The following is a 13,210-nucleotide window of genomic DNA, read 5'->3' as shown; positions in this document are numbered from 1 at the left end:
ACAATCATTCAAGATCAAAAAGTATTAAACGACAAAACATCATAGTGTTAGATTCATCGCCGTCCTAATGATTAGAAATTTAACAGAGCATCATAAAGTTAAAAAAATATTGGTGGATTTTATTTGTAGAAAAGAGGAAATTATCCTTGAACTCTTCAATTTCTTTAATGATTCTTGATCATTCTTTCTGTGCCTTCTTCGCCCAAAATCCAAGTAACAATCTCTAACTTGTGTATTGTTGCACTTGGCTTCTTGATCTTTGTCAAATGAGTGGTAACTCCTTTTTCCGTTGCAGATTAGGTTAAACGAACCTAAATTGTATTCTACGAGGTTGAGGCGAATTAGGGAATATAATATTTGTTATCAGGAACCGCCATGTGGTCACATGGTATTGGCCATTATCATAGCATGTTTATGCTTCTAGAGTTATTGGAAATCATATAGGTTTCACCGTGATCGATAATATAGACAGATCTACGATAATATTCTTAAATAATATTGATTATAATGTTGTAATATTTCAGAGGCAACAATATAATAAATTATTAGTTTAAATCTTATAAAAGAATATCAAAAATATTTAATTATGTTAAAGACACAAAATCATTTAATAACTATCATAAATGTGTATTTTACAACCATAGAAAAATTAGAGCAAAGGGTACATGAATTGGAGTATGAATTAATATATCTAATGTTACAAAGCAAAGAGTCGAGAATTCATATAATAATAGTGCTGTTGATCGATCAAATTAAATCATATAACAATTAAAGCAAAGAGATCCATATAATACTCTTTGTTTCTGTCCTAATTTATGCCGCAAATGTAGTAGTAGTAATAATAATAATGTAAATTGATTCGTGATGGTGGCGACGGAAAGTGATAGTGGCAATTTTATAATAATAAAAATACAAATTTACAAGAAGCTGGGTACAACTAATGCTGGTGGTAGTAAGGATGATAACGGGGCGTGGGTTCGAGTTGGGGCAACATCCCCCGTCCTCGCTCCGTTATCCATTTAAGGTGGGACGAAGTGAGGCGGGGCAAGCCCCTTGCCCCGTTTAGTATCTTTGTATTTTTATTTTTTTAAGTTTTTGATAATTCATCTTATTTCCCTCATCCATTAAAGTGAAACTATAATATTGTTATTAGATGTTTTAATTAATTAATTCTTTTTTAAAAATAAAAATCGTTTAAATATATTTGGTAAAGTAAGTATTTTTTTTTTTAGATAATCTTAGTTGCCATTTTCTATTAGAATTAATGAAAATTCATGGAAATTTTCATTTAAAGTATCGATTTTTTTTTAAAAAAAAAAGTGGAATGAGACGAAGTGAGGCCCTTGTTACCCATAATCGCTCTGGACGAAATCCTCACGAGTATCGATTTGACGGGTTTTTTTGTCATCCTTTTGTGGCCACTTATGTAATATTGTAAAAATTATTCAATTATGTATATGTAAAAAACTTTCATGTGTCACCAAATTAATTTTAATACATGTGAAAGATAATTTTACTTAAAAAAAAAAGAGAATTACTACATTCACTAAATTTTGAAGGATTAAGCTTTCATGCCGATAACGTGTCATGAAAAAGAGAGTAAAAGTCAATATACTTGTGTGTATTATATAATGTTATCAAAATTGTCTCGATTTGATCGATAAAATTGGGAGCCAGGCTCAATATCAGGTCAATCATGCTTGATTAATTGATTATGACAATCGCTTAAAATCCACTAAATCGACCAATTTAAACAAAAACTAGTGAATCGGTCACAATTTTGTATTTTTTTTCCATTTTTTTGTTCAAAAATTTTTATTTTAACTTCATGAATGGGCGTTATAAACTATGGGCCTGTTTGAAGTGATTTTGAGAATTAATTTTTTGACTTTAGAAGAAAAGTGGGGCCACTTGTAAGAGAAGAAATCAAAAATTACGGTTGGAATAGCAAAATAACGTTAAAAAATTATTTTTTGGGGGTGAAAAATCACTCCCAAACGGAGCCTATAATTCAAAGGCCTATAGAGAAATATTAAATATCGTGCTCATTTTATAAATATACTTAACTCAAATGGTTTCATAAACTTTTAATATGTGATAATCTCTTTTATAGATGCACTTCACTTCAATGATATCATAAACTTCTAATGTGTGTAGTGGCATAATATAAAAATGTTAAAATGTGCATCAAAAATTATTTTCCAAATGTATGTCTAATAGACTAATTCGATTTGGAATTCCAATTAACTAAATTGTAATATTTACATTCATCCTTTTATTTATTTAATTTTCAAATTTAACTTAAAATGCACTTGATCATTAATATATTAATGTTATATATCGTCTTCTATAAGTTTAAATTATTTTAATCTAACAAAATATGAATCTAATTAACAAAGCTAGATTTACTTTGAATTATTAATATGAGAATTTAAAAAATTGTATTGTTTTCATAGTATTTTATTATTTTTGTATGTATTTATTTCATCTGGTTGGATCGAGATTGAACATTTTAACCCTTGACCTTAATCTTTTTGGGGTGGATGATCAGGTCGATTTTCAAAATATTGGTATTATATTGACAGCCAAAATTCTATATTTATTGGAATACAATTATAATAATTTTCAGGCTTATAGGATAATTGTCATTCGCTAATAAACTTACCATTTACAATAAAAAAATTATTTTAAACCATTAATTTCTAAAATTGAGAATAGTAAGAATATATTATGGCCTCGTTTGATTCTCATTTTTATCTTTCTTCTTTTTAACTACACATTTTTTATTTAAATAATATCACGCGTAAATAAATTTTTTCTTGTTTTTTATCCATGTATTTTTCATCAATCTACTATTCTAAAATTTACTTTTTCATAAAAATGAGTGTCAAACACCATTTATATTTAGCCTTCGTTTGACTTCCATTTTGTGGAAAAATTAATGTGCGAAATAGTGTTTTTTTGAAAAATAAATGTTTGAAAAAGAGAGAAAATTTTTCGATTTATATATAATATTATTTTATGAAAAATTGTGTAATTGAAAATAGAAAAGAGAAAAATAAAATGTAATAAGATGAAAGTTAAGGAGGTCAAACAGAGGCTTAATGTACTTGAGACGCAGACTAGGATCAAAACTAGAGTAGGAGGGTGTGCACCGTACGCACACGGCACAAAAGCGTCAAGCTGAAGCAGACGCAACTCACTCCCGCTAACCCCAATTTCTCTTCATAAACCATTTTAATTAAAAACTTTTAATCCCCATCACCCATCACCGTAACTATCTAATTAAGAATTCCAATCTAGGACCTCCTCCTCCATTAACGACTTCCTTCGCTGCTCATCACTAAACCCAATAATCCGAAAGATCCCTTTTTGTTTTGAGCTGAAATAGTAGTGAGAACTGTGGATATTGAAAATTTTATGGCTCGGCCAATTAGGAGCGGCGGTGCGGGTGAAGGGAGGTATTATATGGTGGGGGATTACGTGGTAGAGGACCGAATAGGGTCCGGTTCATTTTCGACCGTGTGGAACGGGCGCCACCGCACCCACGGCACTGAGGTGGCGATCAAGGAGATCGTCACCGCTCGATTGAATTCCAAACTCAAAGAAAGTCTCAAGTCCGAGATATTTATCCTCCAGAAAATCCATCACCCTAACATCGTCCGCTTGCTAGACATGATCGAGGTCCGTACTGCCGTTGCCTTCTATTTTTTGTTAATTTTTTTCCCTGCCTATAAATAGAGGATGCGATTATGAGATTATTTCCATGATGTGCTGTATGCGTTGTTTGGAATGTGAAACTTCATGGCGTGTACATATGCTATTGGTTTATGATTATTCATCTTTCCTTGTAGTTTAATGCGGTCTGTGATTTTGGGGAATACTACAAGCATGAAGTAGAAAATTTAGTTTGTTTCGGACAAAAATATTAACTTCAACATTTTAAGTAAATATTTAGATATATTTAATTTTTAAAATTAAATATTAATAAATAATGTACTACAAATAAAAGTAAAAAAAATGCGTGCAAAACCAAACCTCCGTGCACGTGCAAAAACACCTCCTTGCACGGAGGTTTGAAGCTCTGTGTACACGAAGGTTTGGTAAAAGTTGGTTTTTTTTTTTTTTTTTAATTTTTTTTTTTTTTTCAACTTTAGCTTCAGACTGTGGATTGATTGCTTTCATGGATGGAGAGTCAGTAGTGACGAAAAGAATGGGAAAGTACTAGACATGAATGAAAGTTAAAACAGTAAACTCGAAATGCTAAAATGTACGGTGCATTATATTTATGAAGGAAACTTCAATCTCGGGAGGGGAAAGGAAATTGATGACCAAGAAGGAATTTTCATAGATGACCAAGAATTGATGTTTGTTGTTTTCAATTACACCGTGTTCTTTATTATTTAGGCTATGTAGTTTTTCAAGCTTTTAAGTAAGCAGTACACACATTTCTGCTTTTGAGTGTAATTTCGTATATGGATTCTCCGCTCTAGCACCTTTAAAAGAACTCTACTTATTTAAAAAGAAAAAAGACGAAGGCACACAAGTTGTTTGAATGTAGCATTTTTTAGCTGCTCCTTTGAACCCATCATATTTTTTCAGGAGGATACTTGGCTTTCTTAAACACCTAAGATGGCTCTATACCTTTTGGCATAGTTGGTGTATATCAATGAAGTTATTTTGTTCGATAATCCAACAGCAGTGGAGTAATATCATGACGAATGCTTCTTATTTTGGTGCATGTACTTGATCAAATTGTTGCATCAAGAGATTCTTGAAGTGCTCAAGCAACTATTGTCGTAATCCCCTCATTTTATTTCATTTAAATTATTGTTGTGTACGGTATTAGGAATCTGGAAATTTGTACATCATTTTGGAGTACTGCAAAGGGGGTGACCTTTCAGAGTATATTCGACAATACCAAGGAAAGTTACCCGAAGCAACTGTAAAGCACTTTATGCAGCAACTAGGTAGTTCTTATATCTTTATTATTCTTTCTTTTTTGTTTCACTTCTGGAATAACTCTATGTTGATGTCTAAAAGCTCTGTGCTACAGTGACAGGCCTAAAAATTCTCCGCGAAAACAACATTATACATCGAGATTTAAAACCTCAGGTTTGTACTAAAATCTAAACATATACTTTATTTCGCTTCATCCGACTTGGCAAGTTTATGATAATATTTTGTAAGTACTTTCTAATTCAATAGGGGAGGACCATCTCCCACAAGCTTAATGTCCTCATCATAATCGTCAGGTACAAAATCTCCCACAAGTATGTAATTCTCATCAGAATTATCAAGTGCTTGTTTTCGACACCTTAAGTATTATCTAAATCAAAGAAGTTTCAACTTGAATACATTGGTGCCCGAATATGAACATTGTCCAACACAATGCATCGCACATCATATTTCACATCTTGGATCTCCTCTGATCATATATCCATAATCCATATAGAGATTAGTCATTGCACAAATTTTGTTAATTTACCACTATCAGAATCATGGAAATATAGTTGAAAAGTACATGGAAAGATTACCAAACACGAGAAATAAAAAATATGGGGATTAGCCAAAAGATATAAAAGGGAAAGTAAATAAAAAAAATTGTTGAAATAAAAATTAACTAAAGTAGTAATCAAAATGAATACTTTCCCGACAATGGCACCAATAGTCTGTTCGTTGAAATTACGTTCCACAAGTGTACGGGTCGCATTCAAGTAATAAAGTAGAGGATAAGTCTTAGTCAATCCCTTGAGGAATGTTTACTTTAATTACACTATTCTCGTCAATTTAATTCTAACAAAGGGACGTACAATAACATTTGCTTTTATTAATAATAAAAATAACAACACAAAGAATAAATCATAAAATTAAAGAAAGTTGGGAGAATAAAGTAGTGGGGATTCATAATTTCGCTTAACCATTGTCTAATCAATTTCTCCGCAATTAAATCAACAAACTACTCATTTACAATATTAGACCCAATTTTTCGATTTTAGCTAATTATCTCTCTTCAGTGAAATTAGCTCTAATCGATTGATTTAATCTACTATGTCTCTATATCAATTAAGCCATTGTTTGGCCTCCATTTTTTAAAAATGACAATGGATGGAATAGTGTTTTTTGAAAAAATGAGTGGTTGAAAAAGAAGAAATTTTTTTCGATTTACGTATAATATTATTTTATGGAAGATTGTGTGGTTGAGAATATGAGAGAGAAAAATAGAATGTAATTTAATGGGGGCTAAAACCTAAACAATTACATTAAATCTTTATTAAAATAGCTCAATTGATCACCAAGAGTTAGGGGTACATCTCTATCTCCTACAAGAACTTTGGGTTTTTATTCATTGGTCTAAAAACTTAGCAGAGTGGCGCCTAGGCACCAGACACTTCTTTCCCCTTTTTGCAACTTAAATCTCTAGGTAATTGCTCGTCAAATCCCTCAACTTTAATCTTGTACGTTTTGGTCCTCAAATTTTGACTTTTGTTTTGATTATGTCCTTCAAAATTTGCATCCAAGGTCCTTCAACTTTCGGAGCTTATGCAATTTGGTCCCCCAACTTCACATTTTTGTACAATTTCAGTCCTTTTTCTTTTTTTTTGCTCTGTTTTCCTTCTGTGGAGGGTTTTGTCCTATATAAGCAACAATTACAAAATTATGAGTAGAGATTCGCTTATTTAATCAAATATTAAGCTTGTATAGGTGTCCAAAAAGTGTGGAAAAACACACTTATCACTGCTCACAATCTCAACTTCTGCATCTTTTTGCGATGTGCATTTTGTAGAATGATAGGATAAGCAAACATTATAGTTGATGGAGGTTATCATTTATGCAAGACCTTTTATAAATTCTTCATTTTCAATCTTCACCTCTCAACTATTTAAATCTTTGCCTTGATCATGGCTAACACAACAATTCCCCATGTTTTCTACCCCTTATATATGCTACTCGCTTTTTGCAAACTATCATATTGGACAATTCCATGCCACTCCAACTGGGCATGTTTGGAGTTATATTTTACACCAATGTTTTTCTGCAGTAAATTTATACAAAATGTACTTCTCATTTTTAATATTTAAAAGGTTCAATCAAGTATTTAGAATGCTCAATCATTTACTGTTGAATTTTAACTTTGTGAGGTGGTGTGCCAGCCTCGAGGAGTTTTGATGCATTAGCCCCTAGATTATTCAATAGAATTCAATAATTCCAAAGAATTAAGGCTGCATTTAATTGCCAATATTTTCCATGAAAAATGTGTTTTTTTACGCAAATTTCAACTTTTGTGCTGTTTGATTGACATTTTCGTGTAAAACATTTTTCTACTTTTGGTTACGTGACGATATTTTCCTCAAAATCAAGAAAAATATTTTCTTTAGGGGAGTAGATTTATTTTCCATGGAATTCACTCTTGAAAGCCTAAGATTGACTAACCAAGAGGGGGTGAATTGATTTTTAAAACTTTTTCACAATTAATTTTTAAGTTTAAAATTACTATGCTGGCAAATGTAACAATTAAACAAATTTGCACAAAAATAAAACTAAGTAGACGAATGTTAAGAACGTAATATAAAAAATAATAAGCAAAAGGGATAGAGAATGCAAACGATTTAGTAGGAGGTTCAAGCAAACCTAACTATCTATGTTCTCCGTCACGAGCAAGGTCTTTTCCACTAAATGTGATTGACTTATGGTACAATCCAACCCTTACGAAATATCCGGTGACTTACAAACAAGGAGCACCGATCGTTTTATAATGTTGAGCTTTACGGGGCCTCAACACGACCCTCAAATTTATAGATAAAGGATTTACAAATTGAAACTTTTCTTATAATAGATGATGTATTTAAAGTTGAGTATGATAAGAGAAGTAGGCTAATTTTTTAAGAAATGGCAATGAGTGAAGTTCAAGAGTTAGGTGAGAAAAACTTTGATGAGAGAAATGATTTTTCAAAAGATAAATCAATCAAAAGCTTTTCTAATATGAATGGATTGATAGAGATAGACAAAGAGTGAAAATTAAATAGATAAGATCAATATTACCTCACTTTAATGATATTAGAAGTTGTGTATTGAATACAGATTGATATGGTATTTATAGTACTAGAACGGTCAAATTTCTGTCTTATCGGACGATTGCTTCCGGACGTTCCGTAACCTACCGGATGGTTAACTAGCTGTTTTTTGTCAAAAATCAGAATGGTCACTATTTAGACCGTTAAACAAACTAGTCTTATCGTACCGGCCAAAATTTTCAACAAAATGTTTTTTATTGTTTGGAAAAATATGATTTATTGAAGAATATTTTTAAAACTTATTTTACAAGGTTTTTGACACTTCCCAAATATGTAATAAAGTTCATACATTTGAAAAATAATTTTGCATGTGAAAATATTTGAAATGTCGTTCTTCCTTATGCATAAAAATTCATCTTAAGATTCAAATGATATTGCCAATTTTTTAAAGCGTTTTACCTTTACACTTGAATTCAAGATATCTAAATCTAATGGTTTTAATATAGGACTTGATAAGGTGTTTGTCTTGAATGATTTGTTGTATATGCTCAGCTTTTATCTCGTCTTGCATTGCTCATTTTTTGCGAGTATTCCAATGGTGACCATTTCATCTTCAATTGATCAAGCTTTCCACAATTTTTATAATCACTCAAATGCGATTGTTAGCGATATAAGCAATTTGTTTGTTATAATCAAAACGTGAAGTCAACCATAGGTCAACAACTCTTTCATCTATCCTCTCTCTCTCATCTTTTCACCAATAAAAAAGGACAAGTATAAAATGTTTTTTAGGTTAAAAATTAAATCAATCAAACACATTTAATTGATAATTTCTATGCAAATAAGTTCTTGGCGATTGAATTGCCTAAAATTTATTTTCTTTCCATGCAAATTCTATGCTTGCAATTAAACACACCCTAAAAGTACAAAAATATGCTCATTATAAACCATCTTAAAAATTCACGACAAAACCAATTCACAATGTTAATATATGTATAATGCCTGTGGTCTATGTCCTTCAAGTGAACCCCATGAAGGAGTATTCTGCTTATTGATTTGGCTTTAAGTTGGCACTTTCACTCTAAAGTGTACCTGATTTCTTTTCTGTGAAATCTCCGTCTTTCCCTTATTTTTGTAAAAAAAAAATGCTGCAAAACAACTCCATCTTTTTTCTGGTGTGATATAACCAATAATAAGTTGAATTTTTCGTACAATAATGGTATTAGAACAAAATATGTAGGATGTCTAATGTCTTTAGCCAGATTACACAGTTTAATCATTTTTGCTTTCATTTCTTATGAGGAGTGAAAGTTTCATAAGTATCTTTTTCATGCGAGTTATATTCTGGAAGGAATGATGCAAAGTTTTCATATTGAATTCAGGATGTAATAAATATTTATGGCGTAAATGGACATTATTGATATATTCCATCTGTATGTATGTCTTACCTGGAACAGAATCTCCTCCTATTCACTAACGATGACAAGCCGGTTCTGAAGATTGCTGATTTTGGATTTGCAAGGTAAATATTTGAGTTTGACATAATGTTTTCTGGCTCACGCTCCATATTCCTGAAATGGTTCTAGTAAGGTAGTAGACACATGCATTTTCTGTGGAAGTTCTATTATAATGGTATTCTACGTGTATTTTGTGTTTATATATGTTTGTGTGAGGACGTCTGTACTACCAGCTGCAATTTGTGTAGTATTCTAAACTTTTACGTGCTGGTGCTTCATGTCCATCTTCTAAGAATAGGTAAAGGACCCTATTGATACAGATTAGTTCTTTCAGCTGTCTATATAACACTATTGTGGCTTTCTTTCATTTTAGTTGACTTTTCTTTGGTTATGCAGATTTTATGAACTCGAGCATGATCACGATTTAAAGAGCTCCTATGATATAATTGACTTAATGGTTATCCTATCTATTTAGCTAAGAAGTATGGTGCCCTTAGTCTTGGGCTTGGTCGGACGCTGTACTCATGGTGCATCAATAAATTAGGATGGAGCATGAAGCATGCAAGCCCCTTCATTCAAGCTAGAGAATAATCAGGACTATGATCATCTGAGATTTATAGCACTTTTGGTTTTTCATTAGGAGATTTCCTCAATCTTTATCTTACCTAACATTCCCCTTTCTAGCTCACTAACTCCTTCCCTTTTTGTGCTAGTTCAACATGGGTGCTGGAGCTTTCCCTCCATCCCCCAATTATTTTGTATTCTTACTTGATTATACAGCGACTATTGACATGACTGTCAATGCAAAACTTGAAGTTTGCAGTTCAGAAGTTCCTTTTTGTTTGACAGATCTCTACATAGGGACCTTGCAGAAACCGTATGTGGCTCACCACTCTACATGGCTCCTGAGATAATGCAAGGCCAGAAGTATGATGCAAAGGTGAGATTCTACTTTTGCATACTTAAGCAGTTATCCGTCAGCTTAATCCACTATTATCTCTGAACTGAGAACACAGGCAGATTTATGGAGTGTTGGTGCCATTCTATTTCAACTTGTAACCGGAAAAACCCCATTTACAGGAGGCAGTCAGATGCAGGTGTGATCAACTTAAATCTTTTCGTGCAAGTACAACAGACTTCAGAGTTTTCCTGTGAAAAATATTCTGCACTGCCTAATCCAATCGTTTTATACATTTTGCAGCTGCTTCAGAACATTTTAAATTCAACTGAATTGCAGTTTCCATTAGATGCAAAGTATTTGAATCCTCACTGCATAGATTTGTGTAGAAAATTGTTGCGTCACAATCCAGGTATTACATGCCTTTGCTTCTTGGTATGGAGTGTAATGTGATCACTACCAGTCCACGAGTAGTTTTAATTTGGTCAATGCATATTGAAATATATTTGATGGTTGAATGTATATTTTTACTTCTACTAGTAAATAAAGTGAAAATATGATTAAATTATCGTTGCATTTCACTCCAGAGACATCCTAAAAAAAAAAAAAAAAAAAAATTATTGCGGCCTTGAGCCTTAATCCAGTGTTCTTTTCTTTCAATATTTGAACCCTGTTAGCCCATGGGATTTGCAGGAGCCAAGAATTTCTTATAACATATTTGTTCAAGTAAATTTGTTTTGTGACCTGTTAACCTCTTAACTATGTTGTTGTAGGAAACTTGTTCTAACATTAAAACTTTGGTTGTTTACATTATTAGGGAATAACCCTTTTAGTAATGGGAATATGCTGTGCTGCATTTATCTGGCACTATGTCGCCACAGATTTTTGCTTCTGATTCTTATAGGTCAACATCATGGAAAAATCTGAAGGCTTTTATTCAAATAATCCGCTTTAGTTCCCATTATTTGACGAACTTATTAATTTTATCTAATTTTCAGTTTAGTTACATTTTTTTTTTCAATGCTACAGTGGAGCGCTTGACATTTGAAGAATTTTTCAACCACCCGTATCTTTCTCAGTTGCAGCCAAATGAATCATTCAGGTAAATGAGGTGTTGATACACATATTTGTTAATCTGAATATACAAAATTTTCTTTCCAGTCAGAAAGATGAATATCTCTGTGGTATGCAGGAATAAACAATCACAAAGGCTGATAGATGGTTCTCCTGTCTCTGGAAGGAGCACAGTAGAAACTGCGCGAGAAGATTGCTTACATTTCAATCGAGATGATGATAATAGCAGTGCCGGTGAGAGCCCATCTTCTTCAAGGAGGTCACCGATGAGATCTATGTATGGATTTTTTCTTGATAAGAAAGTTGATAGAAGGGAAGTTTCTACTATTTCAAACAAATTGCAACCTATTTCCAAGGATAATAAAGCACCCCATATACCAGAAATTACTGGGTTTAGTCTTGGTGGCCAGCAACTTTCCGAAGAAAACCTGAATGAGATTATTAAAACCAACGACCGAGCATCAGTACATAATAGTTCAACAGGTGCTTTTTAAATATTCCAATTTTTTTTTAATGTTAGGGTACCTACATTTAAAGTTGTTATTGCTGAACGATTTTCCTTTTCATCTTATTTGCATTGACTCTTTAGTTGTAGATTCACTGGAGTCAATTGAACATGATTATGTCATTGTGTCTGGTCCTCCAATGGATTCGTCATCTTCAGTGCATGCTTCTAAGACAAATTATTTGCCATATAAATCTAGCCCACCACATAACTTTGGAAACACGATCCCCACTCCCACTGCCCAAGTTCCAATAAGTGGTGCAGAAACTGGTAGAGGGGATTTCATTGGGAGCTTGGAAAGTCACAGCTCTGATCCTGGGATTTCAGAAGGATCAATGGATGTGGAAGACAATTTAGAGCAGCCATCAACTGATTGCATGACAAGGATCAAGTCATTGCAGTGTTGTGCATCTGCTATCTCTGAGTTGGTGAATGAGAAGGTAACTTACAGTGCTTCCTTTTATGGAAATGTAGATTACATGTTTTTAATGAGCAAAAAGTGCACCTCTCATGGACTGAAACTTGGTTTCCAAGATTTCGTCTAGTCTTGCATGTTGTAAATTATCTAGTAAGTACATTGTCCCTCAAGTTTCTTGGATTTATAAGGCCTTTCTAAAGTAGTATTAGCGTACTCTGATTTCACTTCAGTGGTTCTCAGAGACTGATAGACACTGTACATCCACACTTACAACTCTGCCTTCAAGCTTTGGCCAATGTCATTTTTAATGTCTTCATTAGTTTTATTTTCATTTCCCTTTCGCATGTGATCGGCTTTCAGATCATCTAAAAAAATACTTTGTTCTTGTTCACAAACCTTTTGATGACTTTATTTACATATCAGACACGCCTCCTCACACACAGGACAGGATATTCCTTTTCCTTGACAACCAAGCTTGTGCAGTAACCATAATACTTGGCAGGGAAACTTGATCCAGGACCTATGTCTGTTAGCCTTGTTGAGTGACCACCTCATCTAAAAGCTTAGCTATGAGAGAGTGAAAATTCGTTATTGATATCTTCTTCTGATGTGCACGGACGAACTCAGCTGATACCTTGAATTATCAATTACATTGGTGCAATTAAATCACTAACCGCAGATCATGTTTTATTGTTTATTGCATGAAAACTAGAGGAAAAACACAATCAAGTGATATGTTGAAGCTACTTATGAGTTAACCTGTTAGGCATTACTAAAAGTGGAATGGCTAGTGTGGGAAACAATCTCGTGGTTCATGAATCCGAAAAAGTGACTGAAGGATAA

General features: G+C 32.9%; 1 protein-coding gene across 3 annotated transcripts in view; it reads left to right on the top strand.

Moving 5' to 3' along the window:
* Positions 1-3,177: 3,177 nt before the first annotated feature.
* LOC111369376 (serine/threonine-protein kinase ATG1c-like) overlaps positions 3,178-13,210 on the top strand; it is a 14,588-nt gene continuing 4,555 nt past the window's right edge. For all 3 annotated transcript variants that reach the window (XM_022990864.1, XM_022990863.1, XM_022990865.1), the window contains exons 1-10: positions 3,178-3,684; positions 4,850-4,970; positions 5,057-5,115; positions 9,473-9,537; positions 10,322-10,412; positions 10,489-10,569; positions 10,674-10,782; positions 11,400-11,472; positions 11,563-11,927; positions 12,034-12,389. In XM_022990864.1, coding sequence (XP_022846632.1) covers positions 3,421-3,684; positions 4,850-4,970; positions 5,057-5,115; positions 9,473-9,537; positions 10,322-10,412; positions 10,489-10,569; positions 10,674-10,782; positions 11,400-11,472; positions 11,563-11,927; positions 12,034-12,389 — 1,584 coding nt within the window. In that variant the 5' untranslated portion in view covers positions 3,178-3,420. The remainder of the gene's footprint in view (positions 3,685-4,849; positions 4,971-5,056; positions 5,116-9,472; positions 9,538-10,321; positions 10,413-10,488; positions 10,570-10,673; positions 10,783-11,399; positions 11,473-11,562; positions 11,928-12,033; positions 12,390-13,210) is intronic.

Source organism: Olea europaea, chromosome 20 (genome assembly GCF_002742605.1).
Source record: "Olea europaea var. sylvestris chromosome 20, O_europaea_v1, whole genome shotgun sequence".
Lineage (NCBI taxonomy): Eukaryota > Viridiplantae > Streptophyta > Magnoliopsida > Lamiales > Oleaceae > Olea > Olea europaea.
The sequence above is the reverse complement of the archived record's forward strand: the minus strand, read 5'-3'. Positions and strand labels throughout refer to the sequence as shown.